This window comes from Gymnogyps californianus, chromosome 14, assembly GCF_018139145.2.
Source record: "Gymnogyps californianus isolate 813 chromosome 14, ASM1813914v2, whole genome shotgun sequence".
NCBI classification, from domain to species: Eukaryota; Metazoa; Chordata; class Aves; order Accipitriformes; family Cathartidae; genus Gymnogyps; species Gymnogyps californianus.
In genome coordinates, this window is record NC_059484.1 from 11,675,944 (window position 1) to 11,699,309 (window position 23,366).

At 44.2% G+C, this 23,366-nt stretch overlaps 1 protein-coding gene across 1 annotated transcript in view; it reads right to left on the bottom strand.

Annotated features, from left to right (window-relative positions):
* NSD1 (nuclear receptor binding SET domain protein 1) overlaps window positions 1-23,366 on the bottom strand; it is a 66,047-nt gene that overhangs the window by 33,414 nt on the left and 9,267 nt on the right. The window contains 7 exon segments of the mRNA XM_050905389.1: window positions 191-260; window positions 1,341-1,450; window positions 3,281-3,563; window positions 3,696-3,817; window positions 7,502-10,067; window positions 12,091-12,263; window positions 15,267-15,402. Coding sequence (XP_050761346.1) covers window positions 191-260; window positions 1,341-1,450; window positions 3,281-3,563; window positions 3,696-3,817; window positions 7,502-10,067; window positions 12,091-12,263; window positions 15,267-15,402 — 3,460 coding nt within the window.

The following is a 23,366-nucleotide window of genomic DNA, read 5'->3' on the forward strand; positions in this document are numbered from 1 at the left end:
AATCAAAGACATAACAGTACCTTGGGTAAACAATCTCGGTACCTTTTCCTCTGCCACTGCCTCAGCTGAGGCAAGCACCCTCTGAGAGCCCAGGACACATAAGCCCTTACACACACACACACAGAGAAATCCACAGGCACTGATCCAAACGTCACCAACAGTCTAGCCCCACAGCCCTGCCTCCACTTACCTTCTCCCAGGTCCGAGAAGTGGGCTGGTGAGTAGAGCTCAGAGCTGTCGCTCTCCGAAGGGCCAGTGCCCTACAAATACACAAGAGTCAAGTCACCAGATGCAAATCAGAGATGCACGTTCCTCAGCCACTCAGAGCCTTTACGAACGACTGCAACATGTAACTTACAGTTCAGGTCATGAATTCATCAGTGATTAGAGACTTTACTTTTGTTTTGTGTGTGTGCTATATCCCACATGGAAAAGTCAGTCTCTGGGCAGGGAGGAATGCTGAGTCTGCTGTCCCTTGTGCTCAACAGCATCATCTGCTGTTTCCTGAGCTCTGCCAAAAAGGCTGCTAACACCCTGTAAGCTGCTGGGGACAGAGACTCTCTTCTGGCTTTACACTTTTATGGAGCTTAAGACTGAAATACACTGGCCTCTGCATTACTGCAACCATGATAACTGTATTAAGACTGCGCCACACAGAGAAAAAGGAAAGGAGGAAAACTGTTATTAATCAACCTTAGAAACACTGACAACAAGTCTTGTGCAGGTACACCACCTGAAATAATTCTTTACAATTTGCTTTTTTCCAAACCATGTTGCGGAATATCAAGTATTTAGTGGAGAAGAGCAGCATTTTCTTTAAAAATCTGCACCAAGCACTGTATACTACATGTGATACAACTCAAGCCTCCATCCTGCTACAAGCTCTGCACTTACGTACCATTCACCAGCTCACTTGGGAAAGTAACAAAGCAAACACTGCTCAGAGGAAACCTGACGGAAAAGGACAAAGCCTTAGGTTCAAGCTCAAGCTACACTGCAACATAACAGTGACAGAAAGCCTCTGCGCAGAACATTTCTGCTTACACCTTCCCAGCCAGCATCCAGATGACTCCTTTTTCATAGAAATCAATGAAGAGAGGAGATTTTACAGCCAACACTACCCAATTCCCATTACAAGTGAGAAGGGGTGGGGAACACATCTGTATTCAGCAGATTTCTTCATCATAACACAGCAACCAGCACCTTTGGGAAGGGTGGACCTTTGCTCCTGGGCCACAGCAACAAAAAACCACAGCGCATTGCACTGTGTCTCATTCAGCAGGGTCTGCTGTCTAGGCTCGTTTTCTATCTGGTTTTCAAAAGAGCTGGAAGGAAAGTACCTTCTTTGGGGGAGTCCACTCCTCCTTCTTTGGCATAAAGGCAGTGTCCAAATCATTGGATTCCAAGAGCTTTTTAGTGGGCTTCCTTTGACGCTTGCTTTCGAAGTTTCCTGCAATGAAACTCTTCACATCAGATAAACAGGGGTTTTCTTCTCTTCAGACTAAGACCATTAAGCAAATATCAGCCAACAGTTCAAAACAATCTGCTTCACCCTGTCTTTGGGATCATTAGCTCCTCGGGCAGAGATGCCAATTACCTGTTTCTATACAACTTCCACAAAAATGGACCTCAGTCTGCCATGACCTTCAGGCATACCTCAATATGTAACATAAAAATCCACCCACAGAAGAGAGACTATGAAGTCAATGCCAGCAGGTAACACATCCTGGCAGCACAATTCAGATCATAATTTCCCAATCACTTTGATCTGGCATAAGCCAGTCCTACCACTGACAAACACAGCCCCACCTCCACTCCCACGCCACTCACATCACCATTCATGCTGCACATAGTAAACAGGCTAAAGGGCAGCTCCTGGTTAAAACTACCTGGGAAAAGACACCCCAAACAAACTAGCTGTAACCCGCACCATTTCCTACTCAAGCTTTTTGCTGGCACTCAGGAGGTAACAAGTTGCTAGACCACACTAATTTTGGCAACAGTATAAACTTAGAACGACCAGGAAATGATGGTGCTATGAGTGCAAGACACTCCACATAAACAGCCTGCTACCCATCCTACTCTGTTCATCTGCTTGCTTTATCAGCCTCGGCTGTGTCCTTTCTGTGACACACACCTCTGCGTGCACTGCTCATGCATCAGACACCTAATGGAGGAACAAGATGGCATCGTTCTCAAGGCAAATCTCTGCCCATAGCTTGGGCTCTGTGTGCTTCAGCAAGAGGTGAGTTTTCTCAGGAGGGGGAAGAGCTAAGCAACTTCTGCATACTGGATGTTTGCTCCCACTGCTGCACCCTGTACTGTTCTCCTGCATCTCCAACCTCAGGCTCACATCCCCAGTTTTTCCTCCTTTAATCCTCTCCAACTTTCCATTTCCATCTGACACCCACAAGCCCCCAAAGGCAATCCCTCTGCCCTCAAACATAACAGGCTAACTGACCTCCCAGTGACCGCACCTCTCTGTCTGCTTGGTTTAATTTTTTTGACCATGGGCCCTTTAGAACAGGAACAGTGTTCCCTCCAAGACAGTACAGCCAGTACACCAGAGCTTTAGCCCTGGACACGTCTTTAGATGCCACCAGAGAATGAACATACTGCAAAGTAGACCCTGATACTGACTCTGTTGGAAAGGGGAAAAGCCTGTCAGACTGCACTTGCTCTTTGTATACTGTGCCTTACTGAAAGCTAAGGCCCTGGCTTGCTGCTCGTACAAGTCTCCAACAATTTCTACAGATGCTTAGAACCTCTAAGAAAAAAAAGCTTTTCCAGAGGGATTTCTGTGCTACAATTCCCTGAGCTCACTAGGAGAGCAAAAGGTAACCTCATGAGCTATGCAGATTAGACTTTGCCTATCAACCTCAGCACAGAAATGTTCATCCAAAGGGTTTTAACAGCAGCAAGAGACCTTCAAGCTAAACAAAATGCCACTGTTTGCAAGCACATATGGCAAGGACTCAGAGAAGGAGTTGTGACTTTCTTCATTTGGACAAAGGGGTATTCTGTGCCAGGACCTAAGGAGAACCACCACACACTACAGAAAGCTAGCAGCATAAGTGTAATCATCCAGCTCACTGGGTCACCCACTGCACCTGCCCTCTCTCCCTTTCCAGCACCCGTAATGGTCGCTGAATGAAGCAAAGCAAAACCAAACTAACAGATCAACAGCTACTAACCTTTTCACGCTGACCGAAACAACAATTACCACTGAACTTGTGACACAGTCACTTATGGGAGCAGAATCACACAACCTCCCACCTACCTGATTTCAGGAATCTCTCTTCTGCATCTGGAGAAGCAGAAACTTCAGAAACATCTGAGGAAGACAGCACCAGCTCTGGAAAATCTGAAGGTCCTTCTAGAAGTTGATCAGTGGAATGGGACCCTAGTTCTGAGAAGGAGCACTCTGCTTCAAGGATGGGAGGAGACTCTTTGGTTGAAGACGGAGTTGAAACCAAAGGACTCGGCCCCCGCTGGGTACTTCTGTCAGGACTGCATTGTGCAGGAAGACCTCCTTCAAATTCAGACCTCACCACAGAATTCACCTAGCATAGCGAAACACGTTGGTGAAAACATTCATCCTGCATGGCACTGCACACAGCAAGAACACTCAGCCAGCAAGAATGCACCAGAGCCCCAGAGTAGTAATCATGAAGAGCACATTAGCCTTCACCCACCTTTAGCAATTGCTCCTGGCCCTTCTTTGATTTTTTCTTGGGTGCAAATAAGTGATCATATTCTTCTGCATATTCCAGAAGCCGTTTACTTGGCTTTCTAAGGCGTTTCCTCTCTGAATGTACTAAGAAAAAGGAAAGCAGCTTCAAGACTGTGTTTCTGAGGCGATTACAAGACAGAATTCTCCTCATGATCTGTAGATAATAGTTGTTCCTGCCTTCTCTTCCAGAAGCTCTATGTGGGAAGAGCCCTGATACTTCTTTCTCTTTGATACAGCCTTGTAATTTTTGAGCTTCCTATCTTCCACAATCCTGACATGGCAGGTGGGATTTTTAAGGACCAAAGGGACTTCAAGCAGTTCAGATAAGAAATCAAAAAAACATTAGATATCTGACTGAGAGGCTCCTGGAATTTCACCCAACATCTCCCTAGACAAACTACATCTAATCTTCTTGCAGTACGTTTACCGAAACCTAAGACCATTAGCAACTCAGACTCATCGTGCTATTTTTGCTGTTAACCCAAACTCCTTTGATTTTAGCGCAGGGGCACAGGAAAACACTGTTTTCCCGTAACACAGTTCAGTCACCAGTTTCACTAGTAACACGTAAGCCTAACTCCTTCCCTTCCCCTCCTCCCTAGCATATTTTTGTATATACTGCAAGAGCCTTGTACTCCCCATCTGCTACTGCAAGCCCATTTATTGCCTTTGCTTCCCAACAACAGATTCCACAATCAGATCAGGGAGCGAACAGTCCTTGCCAGTGACTTGCAAGCTCTTCAGGGCTCATATGTCTTTGTGTTTGCACAATGTTGCACCATCGCAAGGGAAACCCGGTAACAGGTATTTCCTTGATACAAACCTAACCACCCATGCTGTACCACCTCAACACCCCAACGCACGGCAAGCTCCAAAAAAAGAGCCCTGATGCTCTACGCCATCTCTACTCAGCAAGCCGCAAAAGCAAGATGACGCAAGTTTATGTCTTTTTCTCACTTCCCAGAATACCTCTGACTTTTCCCCTTTTTTAGTTTTCAAAATTATTAAATAATATTCTCAAAAGATTTCTCCTAGTCACAAAAACATTTGCGGTCTCCTGGAAGTTTAAGAACAAACAGTAAATATTCTCTTTGCTTCTTTTGATGTGTAGGAGGGTAGCTTTTTCTTCTTTAAAATGGAAACATATTATAACAAAGCATTCCAGTGCAACACTTCAGAACAGGGATGTTGGACAATATTACTACACTTTATTGTGGCTTTGTGGTTAAACAAGCTTGAAAACGTCAAACTTGGCCAAAAGAGAAGAAAGGAACAACTTTCTCAAAACCAGCTATTTTCAGCCTCTATTAATGCTCTGCACAGGTGTCTGGGTGAAATACACATTTCAGCACATAACCAGGATGAGTATCCTCACTGTGCAACTATTTAAAGCCCCAAAGCCATGCAGCAGAGTACACAGCACTGTGCCAGAAGGGCTGGCTTAACTGCATTTTTCTCCCAAAGTGAATCCCGTACAAGAATCCCAAATGCAGTCTGATTGGCACTGGCAAATGACACACCTGACAAAACTATTATTTATAAAAATATTTTACCTCAGCAAATTCCACCAATCTTCACTTCTGCCTTATTTGCTCTAAATAGCACCACAAAGTTTGTAGCAAAAATATGCCAGATGTTGCCATCCAACTATGATGAAGACTTTATATAGTTTGAGCTTAGTGGAAATTACACAGTTGTGACTGCAATCTGTTGTGATCTCTTACACTGATACTCTGCCTGCTGCGGACGAGGATTAGCCAACAAGGATTAGCCACGTCTTCTCAAAGCACTGGCAAACAGAGGAAACTCATTCTCTTCTCTAAGCTGCAGTTAGTCTAACTTCAGCATCATTCTCTCTACTTTCTATGTAATTGGCCTTGCCTGATATAAAAGGAAGACTGGTGTCCACAAACGGGCTTTTCACAGCATTAGATGTTTACTCACTACCACCAGCACACTGGGGATGTTACAGCAGTCCAGACAGCTCTTCATACACAGAGGCTCCGGTGCCTCCCTATGGCACATCCATATAGGTAAGCTTCAGGTGTGCTTCAAGGCTCACATGCTATTTAGGGCAGGGGAATGAGATTACACTGTGGTTGCTGATCTGTCACTTTTGCAAGCAAACCCAGGCCCTCACTGTCGCTGCATCCCTGCGTGCAGCACCAGGACAGCTCTGCCCTCCTCTCCACCAATGCCACCTCGCCCAGGACCCTGCTGCCTTCCTCTACCGCTTCTCTCCTAAAGTTACCACCTCTTAGCAGCTCTTCTTCTCTAGCTCTCTCTGTGGACTTGCATCTTCATCTCACATAGCAACATTACAGGGATGCTTCAATTGCAAAACCATCATGAAGGCATCAGAACCTGGCTGCATCTTAGTGCAAACAAGGAACTCGCTCCCTCCGGCGGGCTGTGACACTCCTGCGGCAGAGCCTTGACAGCCCCAGAACAATGTGCATCCTTTCACCTGCTCTGTGAAGACTTAAGTCGTCAAAAGCACGCAGCCACAGCCAGAGGAGTCAGTGAATGATTAAGCTTGTCATGATTTCAAACTAGAACTTTCACCCCGTGCGTTGCACCCTATGGGCTCGTTTTCTGTGCCTGCTGTGACTTGCCTTGGGCAGGTCCTACAACCACTAAGCCAGGAGCTGCCTTTTCCACACTGAAACAGAGGTGCAGGCAACCTCCAGCAACCACTAATAGCAAAATACACACACCAAAATGTGCACTGAGGGACCACATAAGTGACAAAACGCACACAGGTTCAAAATTCTGTGAAGTTATATTAATTTATGATATTGCAAATAAATTACAGCAATTCAGTTTGGTGAAATCTATGAAAAAAATTTCATTTTGTTGTTTTCATTAGGGTTTGCTTCCCCAGATTCTTTGCAGAAGCCTGAGCATGGTATGTGTTGAACGTGGTTCTGCTGGACCTATTCCCTCCACACACACCTTTTTTTTTTTTTTTTTTTTTTTTTTTGGCTTTAACCAAATGTCCCCATCTTTGTGGGAGAGGCAGGGCTGTCTGACCTTGTGGTCCTCCGAAGCCTCCTCCTTCCTCAATCATTTCCCTTCCAATGATGCTGCCTTACTTCTGCCTGCCATCTTCCAGATCCACCTCCAGCCCAGCCTCCCTGGCAGCTTCCCCCTCTTCTGTTCTCCCCTTCACCCCTCAGGCAGCCACACCAGAGATGTAAATTAGGAAATCTGTGGAGTTCCCCAATTTGTTATTAGCAGCTAATAAAATTCCACACTAAAACACCAAAAAAACCCCAACACATTGTCTCGATGAAATCCTACAGAACCAACCAAAGACAGACTCTATGTCAAACACCACCAGGGGAAAAAAAAAAAAAAAAAAGTAAGAGCAGCCATTGAGGCTCAGTTTCCCCACAACTTTCTAGAGCTGATCTATCCAGCTGACAAGCACGTGGCTCTAAGGAACACATTATGAAGGTATAAGTTTTTCAAAAAATCCCAAACTCGGAAGGATGCTTATTTTACCTTTCACTGTGGAGGAACTAATGATTTGTAATGTATTTAAACTTTCTGACCAAAAAGCTAAGCGAAATCCCATAATCGCTCTGCCTTCTTTGTTCTCCATGCTTACAGAGAACCCCAAACCAATGTATCACACTTTCTTCAGCTGAGGCATATAAATCTCCACATTGTCAAACAGCCCCAAGTTCCGTAACTTATGCTTTAAATGAAAAAAGTATAAAACGTATACAAATACACACTCTGGCGCAAGTCCAGCTCCCTTACCTTGTGCAGAGAATTCAGACTGGGGAGCAAAGTTGCCAAGCTCTGTTTCTGAGTCCATCACACTGTTGTTTGGCTTACCACATACATTCAAACGTTTCTCAACTAAGTCTAAATGATTCTCATAGTCCTGATCTGCCAGGTCTCCCTCAAGCACCTTTGAATGAGGGGAATGCCTACGTCCCAAGCACTCATTTCCCTTCAGTGAAAAGCCACGGGAATTCAGGCCAAAGGCACTCTCCAAGCTTCCTTGTTCCCTAGATCTACCGATGTTCTTATTAGATCTAGCACTGCTTTGGTTAAAACGCTGCCATCGCTTTTTGGGTGCTACGTGATTTATATCATTAGACTCATCACCAAGAGAGCTCTCACTATTTGCCTCTGAATCCAAGTCTGGACTCTCCCCGTTTTCAGCAGAAGTGCAGCTCTCAATATTTCTACCAGCTTCAGGTCTCCTTCCAATACGACCTAAATTGTCATCAGATAAACAGGCAGAGTCTTCATCAGTTGAATGTTCTGTTAAATCAACAGACTCTTTCCTCTCAGTATCTTCTGCTTCATTACCTAGAGGACTGGTAACCGAACCATGAACGCGGAATGCATGTTCTCCTGAATCTCTGGATAACCGACTTAGCAACTTACTTGGCCCTCCTGGTTTTAAGTCCTTTCTGTTTGAAAATGTTTTATCTCCAAGCTTTGATGACTGCTTAGATTTTGAACAGTTGCGTTTGGGCACACAATTTGTGCCATTTGTCCCAGAAACAGCAGTACTTGTGGGCTCCCTTTTACTAGTACCAATCCCCGTCAACTTGGTTGGAGGATTGCGTGAAAATGAAGAGTTGCTTATAGCGGAGTTTGGATTTACCGTTTCCTGGACAGAATCTCCATTTTTTTCTATTTTATATGGGGGACCTACAATAGACAAGGACTTCAGACCACTTGCAGAATTGCTTCCAGAACCATCAGCTGTGCTGGTATTTCGAAATGGGACCATATTTTGACCAGTCATCAGTTGCTGCTCTTTTGTCTTACTGTCATGCATATCCTTCAACATCATTAACAAGGTGCTGAATTTGTAATCTGGCTCAATAGGCAAACGACCGTGACCAGAGGCAGAAGAGAAAAGTAAAGGTACTGTGGCCTTTGGAGCGCCAGAGTCACTAGCATCATCATTCATGGACCGATAAGACAGCTCCTTCAGCTCTGACAAGACGTGTTTCACCACAGCCGTTTCTATTTCGGCAGAATCCCTGGGTTTCTCATGCATGTTGTTTAACAGTTTCTGACCATCAACTTTTCCGCTTCTCTGAAGGCCAGAGAAACCTTTGGTATCAGAAGAGCAGCGATTTGTGCCACCCTCCTCTTTTGCAAGAGAACGCTGCAACCCAGCAACTTTTTCTTTATGTTTGCATTTTATACTCCTGATTCGGGACAATTTCATGCTTTTCGGTTTTAAGATTGCTTGATTTGCAACAGCAGGCCAGGAGCTGTCCTTGGAAACACTTTGGGGAGTAGTGTGCTTGTTTGCTAGGGAAAGATTGTCATTTCTCACATCTGAAGAGCGCTCAAGAGCCGTCAATGACATCTCAGCATCAGAGAAGCCTACTTCAAGCTCCCCATCTGCAAATTCAGCATCAAGTCTGCTGGTTACTGAACCTCCCAGAGGTTTGCGATCTCTGTATGACTTCTTCCTGGCCCTTCTGTTGCTCTTCTGAGAAAGATACATGGAAAGCTTAATGTTTCCACTTGACGTCATAGGAAATTCCTTCTCCACTTTATCTGAAGAATCACTAACTTCAAGAGCACTAGAGGCTCTCTCTGAACTTTGGTCCATGGTATCTACATCACTGTTCCCACCATCTGAGAGGGAAGAGGATGAATCTGATTCAGTTTGCTTCTTCTCAATACCACCATCAGACGCAGAATAGTGTATTTGTAATTTGGAACTGCACAAAATGCCCAGGGAGCTCTTCTCTCTCTCCAAAGACGCACTGGAAAACAAATCCCCTTGGAGGGTGTTCTTCAGAGCATCGCTTTTACGATTCTCATAGCCCAGTTTCAAAGGTGTCTTTTCAAAACGTCTTTCTCCAAAGGAGGAAAGCAAATGGTTTCCCCTGGTGCTACTGGATGCTGTTAGGCTGCTGGCAATCCGGCGAAGTTCATGAGATGCGTGTTTATCTGGTAGGTCCCCAACAATCATGTTTCTAACTATGCTCTCTGGCGTTTTTTCTTTGATTTCTCCCCTAGATGCTTCCCCTCTCGCGCCACTCTTTTTTACTCTAGTCCTTTTTCTGCTGTCAGAGCTTTTTTTCACATGTGGCTTAATGTGCAATTTTCCTTTTTCACTGGCTGGGTGTCTGGAGTCAAACGCCAAGGATTTAAAACAGCCATTCAGCTGCCTGTCCCTTTCTGCTCCAGGGCCATTGGCATAGTATTCCAGCTGCACTTCCTTCTCACTGTCCAGCTCGCTGGAGTTCTGGCTGCACTTTTGATCCTCTGGCCCCCCGAGAAGAATGTCTTCTGCCTGTCCAACACTGACTTCCCATTTAGCCATAAATCTTTGAGGAACCTTAAAGTTGGAGGAGACAAAAAAAGAGAAAGAAAAAATTTGAGTGGGTAACCAACAAGATAAAAGTGAGATCGAGATGCACAAGGCACAGAACAGAGTGACAGTCCTGCATTTTGCATCTTTAAGACAATCACATGGATTCCCAGAGACTGCGCCTAGTGGACACAGAAAATACTGTTCCTGGGTAAGTACCCTGCACTCCTGCTGAGCCTAGTAAAAATCCCTGTGCATTCCCAAAACAGCAAAAAGGTCCCTGCAAGCCAGGTCTCCCAGGAACCAGATGTCCTGGCATCCCAGCACACCATGAACACAGCAGCCTGTAAAGGGGAATGTATATGGTACGGATCCCTGGCACAGAAATGCAAAGCAACAGCCAACAAGCCTCTTGAGGCAAATGCAGCATCATTTTCCTCAAAATATTTGAGCAGACGTGTTTGCTTTGCTCGTTCTTGATTCTTCCTGCATCCCTTGAACTCAGAGCATGATTCAATCTTCCTTCTCCGTCAACTCACCTTGGTACAATCATGAGATACACACACACACATCTAAAATGTACTCTATCAAATTCAAGATGTCCATTACCGAGAAGTCTCCCAGCTTTAACTCTGTACCTTTAGTATAAAACAAAAAGCACTCTGCATACTGGACAGGAACCTCTGCTGACATCTAACGCCATCAAGAAACTTGTTTCTTATCTGCGTGTGTAGTTTTTGGCTGCACAACAGCAAATCAAAGGCTTCACAACTGCTCCTAAAATCAAAACCAATTCCAAGGCAGGCAGGAGGAGCAACTCAAACTTCTGACACTTTTCCTTTAAAAACAAACAAACAAAAAACCCCACACACCAACAAAATCTCATCTCAGCGGATTAAAAAGTTCTATGGAGCCTTATAGCAAACCAGCCAAATACTCTCAGCTTTGCATCAGATCTTGGCTTCCAGGGATGCAAACCTGGACATTTATGCGAGCAACAAACACTTGATTCCCTCTACTGCATCCACACTGGCACTGCCATTTACATATAGGATGAGATTCTAGCCATGCAGCACTTCCAGGACCAGAAAAGTTACTTGGAAGCACGTAACTAGTTGTTAGAGGGCTGGGAACACAAGGAGAGAAGTCCTTGGAGAAGCTACTGAACACGCCTTTGGAAAAGGAAACCCAAATGAAAGCATTACACCCAAGGACTCACATCTGCAAGAGCACATTTAATCTGATGTCTTTGCATTAACATGGGTTAAGTACTTAACTGCTAACAAAGCTCTTGGAAAAAGAGAAAAAGAAAAACCAGACACCATTGCCTAGCGTGACTATCTGCTCTCTTACAGTAATGCAGTAGTCTCTGTACTTCTTCACTTTAGCAATTCTAAAAAGTTAATTTCTCCAGTCACCTTCCTAAAGATGTAGACCAGACCCCTGTGTCACATTACATTATACTGGCTACAACTGCTCAGGGCTGTTATGTTTGGAAACGGAGATGATGCGATGAGCCACAAAACTCATTCCCACAGGCTCACTGACAATGCGTTTTCCAACTCAAATTATAAGTCCTCACAGGTTTCTATACAGAGAATTACTGAAGCAGGGCTAAAAACCCCACTGCTTTATCTCAGTCAGTGATCTAGTGAAGCGTGCAATTCCATCTCTGCTTCAGATCAGCCAAAAGAGGCTGCCAGAGAGCACAGGAAGTTATTTAGAAGCACACTGTAATAGACATCAGGGGAGGGCTGCGCCACCGAACAGATCTCACACCGACAGAGACCTGACTCCTCTGCCTCCCAGAGCTGTCTAGGGCAATAAAAGCAGCAGGCCACACCCTGACATATAAGAGAGCCTAGAAACTCCTGGCAGCTTATAAACTATGCTCTTTGTAAGGATGCAAAGAATCACTTCCCTGGCTGCGTTGCTGCAGTCACTGCCACAGAAGAAAGCTGTCGAAGTGCAATTCCAGGCATAAAGGAATACTTTGTACTGTGCAAATTTTGAAGAATCAAAAACATATTAGAGGAAACAGATCCTTCACCTTATGTTTGTAGCCTTTTTCCTTTTGCTTTCCTCTTCTCCGAAGAACAGGCAGCTCTTCAAACTGATGTCTTCCTTCAAAGAGGACAATAGCTTTCCCAGCAACCCAGGTTTTCTCTGAAGGTTCTCCTAAGGCATCCACATAGTACTCTCGGTACGGTCTCCGATTGGAAACTATTTTGAGAAATTTAACAGAATTAACCCCTTGCATATAACAGAATAAAGACACACAGAAAGAATCACAGAAAGCGGTAACAATTTGCCCGTTAATTTTCAACGACTTTTTGCTTAATAACATTCCCACATGAATGGCAGTTCTGGGGATTTCTACTCAGAACTAAGGGAGACCCCTTTGATCTCTGCTGTCTATGTTCTGTGTTGCTACTCTCTATTTCTAAATATTTTTTTTTCTTACAAACAATTGATTAACACATCTAAGATGGGTCATCTCCCTAGAGCAAAGACTACACTTTGGCTGCAAGAAAAATGGCACAAATATCCAAATATTTTTTTCCTTGAGAGACACAACATACTAGGCAGGACATTTCTTTTTTGCTACTCCCTGATTAATGATTAAACAGTCCAGTCCACTTGACCGTTGGGAAAAGACAACAGTGTGCCGGCAACACCCAGAAATGACATCCTCCTGGATAGGATTTACTCATACAGGTTGAACTTCCCCCGCCACGATATATCCCATCTTGTTCAATGCTTTGTTACCAAACAAACTCTTATTTAGGACATAAAACATTAACAGCAGCATTTAAGTAAGTACACACAGGCACACACACTCTACAAGGACTAGGTGCAACATGACAGAACATTAGTTGCAATGAGTATCTCCATACTTTGGGCATGAAGGTGCAGAGCAAGAGAAGACACTCAATCATAAGGACACAATCAAAGATTTTTCAAAGGTGCTTTCTGTGCGAGAATGCCGAACAGACATGGTACAATTAAGAACTGCACCAGTACTGGGTGTGCTGGTGAAAAAGGACAGGTTACAAGCATTAGAACAGAGCAAACAAGGCTTGAACAAGGGATACAAGCTTCTCCCTGCATTCTGCTGCAACGTGTGCTTCACATTCTCCTGGGAACACGTTCACCCTCTGAAAACGTAGCCTAGACTTTGCAGCCCACTTGGTTTGTGCTGCCTCTTCCAGGAGTGCCAGCACAGTGCAGCAGCCTGGCCTGTAGCGATGCTGACATTGAGATTCTGACAAACACAACTGAGAGGATGACAAATAATGACCAGGGCAACGTCAAACCAAGGGCAAAGATGACAGACTTCATCCATCCCATTCACAGTACTGGGACAAGCCACTGAGCCTCAATCTTCCAGCTCCAAAAATCTTTGAGTCAAGAGCTTGCTGAGAAAAGGCAAACTGCTTTAAACAAAACACCATGCCTCAAACCCAGGAGGAGAAGAGGTTTTTGCACAAGTGACGAGTTTGAAGCGACCTGCCTTGTTTTGAAGGGCTTGTTCCCTTGGCAACAGCAGAGCCAAGGCGGGAGGACTGTGCTTCCTACAGTGCACACAGAGCCCCAGCAGCTCCCCCTGCCCAAAAGCGCCAGAGTTCAGACCCACCCGCCCTGCCACCTCGGCATCGGGGAGGGGAGACGAGCAGATTACATACAGCCACAACTGGAAAATGCGATTTTTGCCAGAGCTCTATTGGTTTGAACACGGATAAAACATGATGGGAGAGTCTATCGTGTAGCTGTAGATCAGACCTTGCTGGAATTTGTTAATAGCATGTTTCCTCCCTGCAGAATTCTTTTATTAGGAATCCTCATACACAGGCTGAGAGGGGATTACTGGACAGCTATATACATTAAATCCTGTCCAAAACTTCATGGGGAGGGATGCGGGGGGAGAATATATGTCTGGCATATCTTCCAGCAACATCTTTGACAGGAATTTGAGAGCTCAAAAGGGACTATTTAAAACAGCACATTCAGTATTATCTAGAATCAGGATGAATGCCTCCCAAAGGATGAAGGGGAAGGTGGAGAAATAGCAAGTAAGAAGACTACAGCAATCAGACTTGGGGATTATGTGAGCACAACGTAGGAAAAGCTACTTCATGTCTCTAGAGAAATAGCAGAGGGCTCTGAGCTGATGGCCACTCAAAAAAAAGTCTACTCGCTCTCAGCACTTGGTTCTTAGGCTGGCAAGGGCCACAAAAACTGGAAATACATCAGTGAGTGGCAACCTCACCAGTCTACAGAGCTGTCAGCGGCAGATGGCACCAGTTCAAAGGGTTTCCAGTTGCCCACAGAACAAAAAGAATCAGAAGAGGAAACCAGGAACAAATAAATAAGCCTTTTCATTTTGTGGCAGTCTCCCCATGGCAGCTAGTATGATCCTAAAAGCAAACCAAACAATCACTTCCCCTCTGCTCTCCATCACTCACCTACACTTCTCTGCCTTGAGCTTGTAAGACTCTCTTCCTTCCTGGCTCTCCCCTGCGTTCATGCACACACAGCTCTCTCTTATTTCCCCCATCTCTTCCCCTCACACTCAGCTGGCTCTTAAGTCTCTCTGACACACTATGCTCTAAACTTTCACATATGTGGCTCCATCTCCAGGTTTTTCCGATATTTCCCCATAAACAACCCCTTGCTTCCTTGTGCCAAACAAGACCAAAAAAATTTCACTTCTTCGCACACATTCCCATCACACCTTCAGGCATTCAGCAGCTACACTGCGCTACCCCACACCCCACTTCTCAGCCTCTCCAGCCTCCCGTTCTCTAAGCCTGGTCGACTCCGTGTCCTCACACATTGCAGGTTTCCTAGCTGTGCTTGCCCACCCATTGCACATCTCTGTCCTCACCTCTCTGATCCACCTCCTTTTTCTCTGCATCCCTTTTTCAAGAAGCTGCTCTTTCTTCTGCACTGCCCTGAGCTCAACCCAGCTACTCATCCTTCCTATACTCTGGGAAGAAAAGCCTACATGTCCAACTGCTATCTGTGCCACTTCCATCAACCTCAGCCCCATCTTCCTCCTGTCACCTTCCTGATCTAGGTCTACTTTGTAGATCCAGGTCTTCCACAGTAAAGTCTATTTCTTCATACCTTTCAAGGGCCAGAAATGTTTTTTAAATTAATTAAAAACTGCAGCACCCTGCCATACACAACGCCTCCACTTTGTGGTCTGAACAGATACAGTACCTTTCATTTTTGAGTGACAGTCCAGCACTGGGTCATGACAAATTGTGCATGGCCACCATGGGCGTCTGTTGAACTTGGCCCAAACAAGATCCCCAACTTCATACTTCACTGGAGTAGGTTTCTTCTTGGCTCGGATCTTTGGGGAAAAACCAGAACACAAGAAATCACTAAAGCTCCAGATGCTTTTAAAGAGATTTGCCTCCCCCCTGTGTGCAGATTACATCTGGCCACCAGAGACATTTACATTAAAAAGCAAGTCCTGATTTTACTTAGCGGCTCCTATACCTTCAAACACCACAATGGTTCTCCCCATCCTTCTGAACAAACAAAACAATAAACCAGGGTTTGAGAGTTTTTTTGTTATTTTTTTGTAAGGAACATGACCTCTGGTAAATGACTGCACTCAAACCTCACACATATGAGCAGGTAAATATTTGGAGTCACTACTAGCCCCTCTTACTTCACTAACACCAATTTGTTCGTTTCAAAGGTTGCAGTGTACAGAAGAAGTAGTAGTAAGAGACAATGAAATATTATTGACTGGAAGAAGGTGATGAGAACAGCAAATTAAGTGTTTATCAATTACAAAAAAAAATAAAAAGTTGGTATATATGAGCTAATAACTTCCCTGCTTCTCAGATGTGCTCAGGAAAAAGCTTCACCATAAAGTATTTGAAACCAAAGGCAGGTACAATCAGAAAAAACCCTTATGTCCTAACTTTTAGTTTATATGAGTAGAACTGCTGTTGCTCTGCCCCAAAACTACAGAGCAGGAGAAAGGGAGCACAATGGCAGTCATCCCCCCCCTCTAGGGGACAGAGACACACACGGACTTCGTCTCCAAAACCCGCTCACAAATATCAACTCTGCAGAAACAGTCACCCGAACCCACTCTGCTTCCCAGTGCTGCGCAGCAATCATGAGAATGTCAAAAATCTTTCAACAGACAAAAACCTAACGCTGCTTAATGCCATTTCTGTCTCGCTATTGAAGAGCGGAGAGCAGATCCTGTGCTGTTTGCTAAGTGCGCATGCTCTCTGGCTGGACACTGCACTACCAGCAGGACTTCTGCCAAGATGATGATTCAGGAGCTGACGGGGTACAATAGGTTTTCACAGGATACAGGAGTCCCCGTGCCCAGCTGTGGGGTATCCTGCCTGTTTACCAGCACCAGCCAACGACACGTCCCAGGTAGGCTCAGCATTTTAAAAGCTCTAAGAAGTGCTGCAAGTATTATTCTTGCCGATAAGCATCAGCAATGTGCTCCTCATTAAAGCTGTCATAGCACAAATACGCACCTTCTCACCTCACTTCTCTTTCCTGCTCACCACCGTTCCAGAGGCACGTCTCTTGCAATTCACAGTTCAACATCCTAGCAACTAAAACGCAACAGACCTCTCTAATAAAAGGTGTATTCTGCTTCAGGTTGAGTTTTATGGGTTTTCTTCATGTGGTTAAAGAAAATACAAAAGGATAAACTCCTCTGTTACATGAAAAAAAGCAGGTAATGACATTACAGACTACATTGCTGAAATTCTTCTCACTCAGTCATCAAAAGCCACGCAATAACTTAACGCTGAGCAGGAGCTCAGGAACAGGGAACGTGAAGGAGCACCGGGCAGGGGGCTGCAGACCCTCGCTCCGCCACTGCCCTGCTGCAGCCTCCGTGCCTCCTCTGCACCACAGACACAGGCTTTCTGGAACAAAAATACTCATCCGTGAGCACAGGAACCAGAGGTGCTGCCTTTGCTGGTGCTTTTAAAATGCAGATGCGCTTTCAGATGCAAACCCCCTTTTTTTTGGTCCGTTTCCAGCTTGTCATCTTGTAAATGTGACTTTTGCCTCAAATTTTTTTACACGTTTTTCAACCCTATGCTTTAAGGGGCGTAAGTATATCGTAACTGATTATCTCAAATGCAGTGCATAGTACACACACAATGTATGTGCATCTTACTGACAACTGTAACCTGAGCACAGTCAGCTGCATGGAACAGTAAAACTATGCTGGAGATTTGCCAAAGCCATTCACACTGATCCACCTGAGGGACACCCACAACTCCTGCCTAGAGGCAAGTCCGCATTTAAATCAACTCTTTGTCACCCTCTAATGCCCCACACAGGCGCCTGATGGAAACATGGCTTTCAACAAACTATTCAGACAATGCTTAAACAGTTACCTCTCTTTTTGAGCAGTCGGCAGCTATTCTCATTCCTCCCCAGTTTGCTCTCTCCCTTCCCCAGCACTAGCAGTCAGGTGTCGGCCTCATCATCACCCACCACAAAGGCCCCACCAGCGGGTCGAAGAGGCAGATCAGGAAGCACCATGTTCCGATGCCCCGAGGAAGAGCCTTCTGACAGGACACACTGCAGCAGATAGCCGTCTTGCACTATTTTCCTCTCTACTCTCCCTAAATCCCACCACCTGGCCAGAGATGCCTTTACATTTCCACAGAAAAAAAAAAAAGTTCTGCTAGGGAGTTTTTAAATTTGTAACATCAAAAAAAAACAACCTAGCAGAGGAGTGAAAGCAGCAGTTATCATTTTCAGGTACAGTAAGTCTCTTCCTTTAAACTCTGCTGTGCGATGCCAGAATTACAGCCCCCAAGGCATGTATTTCTTGGGTCAGAATACAACAAATCTCATTCCTATTACAATTAACATTTACTATGCCAAGATCAAACTGCTAATATAGCCCAATGGCCAAAAATTGAGCCCTGCAGTAACGATGACTTTTCTGTGAGCTAGGGAAAGCCCAAGTTTTTTTAAACACAACAAACTTCAGATGTAATCCCTCCATATGGTCAGAGTACTGAGTGTTTACCTACAGAGCATGGAAATGTTCAAGTGTTTAAATAACAACAAAACTTGTGAGCCACTGCATACCAGTTAGGTACCATGCTGTAACTCCAGCGGAGATACACTGACAAAATTCAAAGCAGACAAGAGACTGGGTTAGTGAGGAAGGGAAGGACAGTGCCTGACTCCGTCGGTGAGCAACATCACCGTTTTTGTATTGTTAGACGTTCTCCTAAAGGCAGTCAGTACTGTCTACTCTGTTATCAACTGTTTGGCACTAATTTGCTGTTCAGATGGGACAAGCTATAGCCTAAACTCTAGACGATACAGAGTATTTCAGATCACTTTGTGCTATTTTTTGAAAGAACAAAAACGAAACTTGTGGATGTTTTTAATCAAATCCTCTCCACCAATGCAAGACCTCAAACGACCACTGATCACTGAGGAAAGGGTCACAAGCCAACGTTCAGCAGAAGGATTACATAAACACTTCTACCTTGAAAACCACCTCCTGAATTTGTACTATGCCAAACACACCAGTCTTTGCAATTCACTAAGTGAAGCTGAGCACCAACTTCCAGCGTTCCATGAGAAAGCAGGCTTTCTCATAGACAAGACAACTATACATGCAGTATCTCTGCCCTCCTGAAATTCTCACCATAAGGCAAATATGAAACATACAGAATCATAAAATCATTTAGGTTGGAAAAGATCTTTAAAATCATTGATCAAGCAAAGAAAGCTTACATTTCTAAGTGATTTTATTATTGTACACATACTGTCAGTCCTCAACTGTCTCTCACCAATCTTCTTCCCTTTAAAACAACCACATCATTAAAAAGTGACAAAAATAACGCTTATCCAGTAACCACTCTTGGCTACCTCACTTGAAGCTGCTGTTCAATCCATTAATCTTGCTGGAAGAAGTGGCACAAAGCACAAGCCCACAAACATACACATTCTGATAGCCACGGGGAACACCTTTCCTGCAGCACTGGTCATCTCTGTGTAACAACAGAGCACTACCATCACTTCCAGCGCAGCGCGGCACAGCTGCAGACACCCCGCGTGCCCCAACAGCGTGACTGGGGATGCGACCATCTTGGCAGAGCTACAGTAAGACCAAACTGCACGCAAAGGGGTGGATATATATGTTGTTACAGGCCAACATTTTTAGTATCACATACCCAAAGAGCCTAGTTGTCCAGAGTCCAAGCACTGAGCTGCAGCCATCATAGCCCTGCACACTTCGAATTCAGACCTACTTTGGAAAGCCATCATGGAAATGCTTGGCCAAAATAGCCTTTTTATAGTTTATTCCAGACTTAATTATAAACCTGACATTATTCAATGAAGCAAGGGACAGAACATGCTTTCGGAGAAAGGCTGGGGCAGCAAAAGAGATTGTGTGCGAGAAGGATGGAGAAAAGCAAGAAGGAAGCCGCTGACCCCCAAGAATAATGGAGGAAGATCCTGCCAAGCCTGTTTCAGGCACAAAGTGGACAGAATCAAAGCCAAGGAAGAAAATAAAAGGAGGCAGCCATATCCAAACAATAATTAAACAATACGGTATAAACAATGACGCTAATAGCCTTTTCCGCTGAGCATGCAGCAGATACCTGCCCAGGGCCCTGCAGCAGGAGCACAGGGTATCTCGTGAGCAGATCTCACCACACTAGTAGCTGCCAGGTAAGTCACACCCCGCACACGAGCCGGCGCATACATCAGCGCCAGGGGCAGAAGGCAGCAATAACTCTGCCCCAAAAGCTTCCAGTGCTCTCTTCAAACCTTCTCATTCCTGGGGCAGCAACTCTTGTGCTTCCCCCTGCAGCCCATCTACCCCCAGGATTGCAAACAAGCCTACTTGTTATTAGTTAGATACCTACTAATACCCAATACCTACTTCTTATTAGTTAGAACTGGAAGCCTGGTGAGGGTCAGTCCACTGTCTTCCCCACCGCCACCTTCTTTTCTTTAAAGTTCAATGATCATTAGTTTTTTCCTGAACAGGATGAGATGACAAGGAGTTCACCTAATTCCTACGAGCCACCAACCCACCCCCAGATATGGCTGAACTGGCTGAAGATCAACAGCTCTTCATACCAGGAAAAAAAAAAAAATCTAACAAAGCAAACTTGAGGGAGAGATGACATTTGAAGGCACCTGGATTAGCCTGGGCCAAACAGCCTGCTTAAAGTAGTATCACTAACACAACCAACCACATAGTTGGTGTCAGAGGTGCGCCATGCCTGGGACATGACACTCCCAGCTCCCGCCATTTCACCATCACACAACAGGTTATTTACCCTCTGCCCTTGCAAAGGAGGGGCAGCAACTGGGGCAAATTCTCTCTACTAAAAGCACTCCCAGAACTAGCCTGGAAGGGCATTGCTAAAGCTATCCCAAAAGTTTTCAGGAGATGGTGCCTCCTCCCAGCTAAAGTTCAACCTCATTGAGTTAACGTACAGTTTAAGACAAAGCAGAGCAGCTTCAACCTCAGCCCTCTGAGCTCAGGCTCATCCTTCAGTCCATACAGCTCCTGTCACAGGGGGGTCCATATCCTTTAACTTCGGTCATAGAAATGAAGCAGCGATGGCTGCAACTCTCATACAGTGACTGCTGCTGACAGTCAGAGACAGTTAAAAGTACAACTCCTACCACTGTCCTGCTCTTAAGGATGAGAGGGTGGAAAGAAGTCTAAGTGATCCACTGTTCATTATTTCACTCAGCTCCATCACTCATGCACTGAGAAATGAACAAATACAGATAGAAGGAAAGAAGACAGGAATTGGGAAATAATCTTTGCTTGTGAATGTTGCATGGAAAGATAAAAAGGAGATGAGATTAAGAACAACACTGAAGCAAAGTCAAGAACTGAAATTAATAACTGCTTGTGATGAAAGCCAAAAAATAAATTCTCATTAGCAAATATTCCTGTTTTAAAGAAGCTTTTCTGAAATCAAAACCAAATCGGTTGGAAAAAAACATAAAATGTAAAGAAAATTAAATTATATCTACTTCATAGCTTTGGAAGTATTTGAAGCCAAGCAAAAAGAAGTCATCAATCAAAGTTTCCTCCGTACAAAGTAGCATTACCAAGCATACAAGCTTTAAGACTTTACAGAGAGAAGCTGTGATGCTGAACCTGCGCTCATGCAGGCAGAGCAGCAGCCCTCTGCGCTCTGCTATGAGAAAAATTACAGGAATAAATCCCTGCACAGCGAAAGGAGTAAGTATGTAAAAAAAACCACCCAAACCACAACACCTGCATGGTGTATCTGCTGAAACCATCACCACCCTCACCAGAATAACAATCACACTGGCACTTAACTTTATGGCAAGCTTCAAGTCAAACACAGAAGTCAGAGAAGCCTGCTGGAAACCCACAGGCAGCCTGCACTGCTGGGGACCAGGGGACGTGCTCTTTGTTCCTCCACCGCTCCAGTCTTCCTTCAGTTTCAGCACTGCAGCGAAAAGCAAACAGGCGTCTGACCTACATTTGTGTCTGAAAAAGTATACTACCTCTTATCTGGGACCATTATCACACAGAAGTGTTAAATACTCACTAATTAAATATTCACTAGCAAAAAATACAGCAGAGATTATGATACAAGCCAAACTTCTGTTATCTACATGCTTGTGGGTATTTGTTGTCTTTGGCTAGTTTTTAGTACCCTTTTCCAGGCTGTGGCAGCCTACGAATGCAAAGGGTGCTATGTACGTATGAACTACCGTGAAAGGTTAAAATAAAGAGAGCTGATTGCACTACATTGGGTAATTCATATATCCTGAAGCATTTCTGTCAAGTTCAGGAGTTATAAACGTATGGATTTTAAATAAAGAACATACTGATGTGAGAACACCAAGCCTCAGACACCAAGATAACTGGTTAACAGCATCCCTGTTTCACTTTCTTAATGGAGATCATTTTCCTTATGGATTGGATAGAACAGCAGCACGATAGAAAGCTTTGGCACTTCAGCATCCTAATAACCACAAGTGCACCTGACAGCAAGGTTTGAGGAAGGCAGGAGGAGGAAGTGGGAGAGAAGGGGTACGATCTCACCCAGATCCCCAGTGGAGAGACATCCACAGACACACAAACACACAGAAGATTACAAACCACTGCCAGGAGCCTAAAACGGAGGAAAAACTCACACTTGCTCATCTGCATACATTTTAAATGATAAACCAAGTTCTCTTTAAATCTGGCTCTTTTAATCAGCACTAATTGTTTCAAGGAAGAGAGGAACTGCAGGCATTACCAGAACTTTGCTAAGTCTCACAAAGAACAAATATCTTATGTCAGAGAACTAGCCAAAAAACCCAAACTGAAACCAGGTCATCAGATCTGCCCCCTTTTCAGCCTTACTTTTGTGCTCCTCTATAGATTATCAAACAAATTGTTCACAAGCAAGACATCTGATAAACACAACATTTGTTTTCAGAAATGAAGTTTCTAAATCCATGAAATGAAAAACATATTCAAACTGCGCAAAAATGAAACTTGGCTATTCTAATTTATATATGTACACTATGTCCATTACAGCTTAAGCTGTAACCAGAATGAAGCAGTACTAGAGAACAACATGTACAAGCAGTGCAAAGAATGAATACCGTATTAGAACCTTAACAGCTAAAAATTGGGAGTTTGAGTTGAATTAGATGTATAGCTACTAACATTTGCTTGTTGGTTGTTTTGGTTGTTGATTTTTTTTTTTTTTTTTAATTCCATGGGTTTCTTTAAAAGCAACAAACATTTAACTGGGGCTTGCAAATTTAATCTTCTGCAGAAATTATGATTTGCCCACAGGAGAAGAAGGTACAATCCCACTTTGTTAGTCCAAATGCAAAGATGCCACTTATGCAAGACCATAACCTCCTCAAAACGAGGTGGTATTCAGCATGCAAATCCCCCCTGCCCAATTGAACCATTTTTCTAAAACAAACAAAAGCATTATAAATGTTCTGTTCACATAAAATTAAGTTTTAATTTGCATTTAAAATTTCAACTGCTTTTGCTGAATCCCTACTAAAAATGAAATCAGAATTTTTGAACACTAGCAGTGCAATAAACTTATCTTGTGCTTATTTATTTCTTGATATCCAGACAGAGCCATGCCCTGAGGAAGGTTCATGCTTCAAATCATCAGGTTCTGCAAACTTATGCTTCAGAGAGGCTTCCTAACCTTTATGTTGTGAATCCAGCTTCCTAAACATACTCACACACATACTGTGAGAGGACAGCCAACTAAAATTAAGAGGAATCTGACTTGTTTCACTGCTGCTATTTAGAAATCTGTG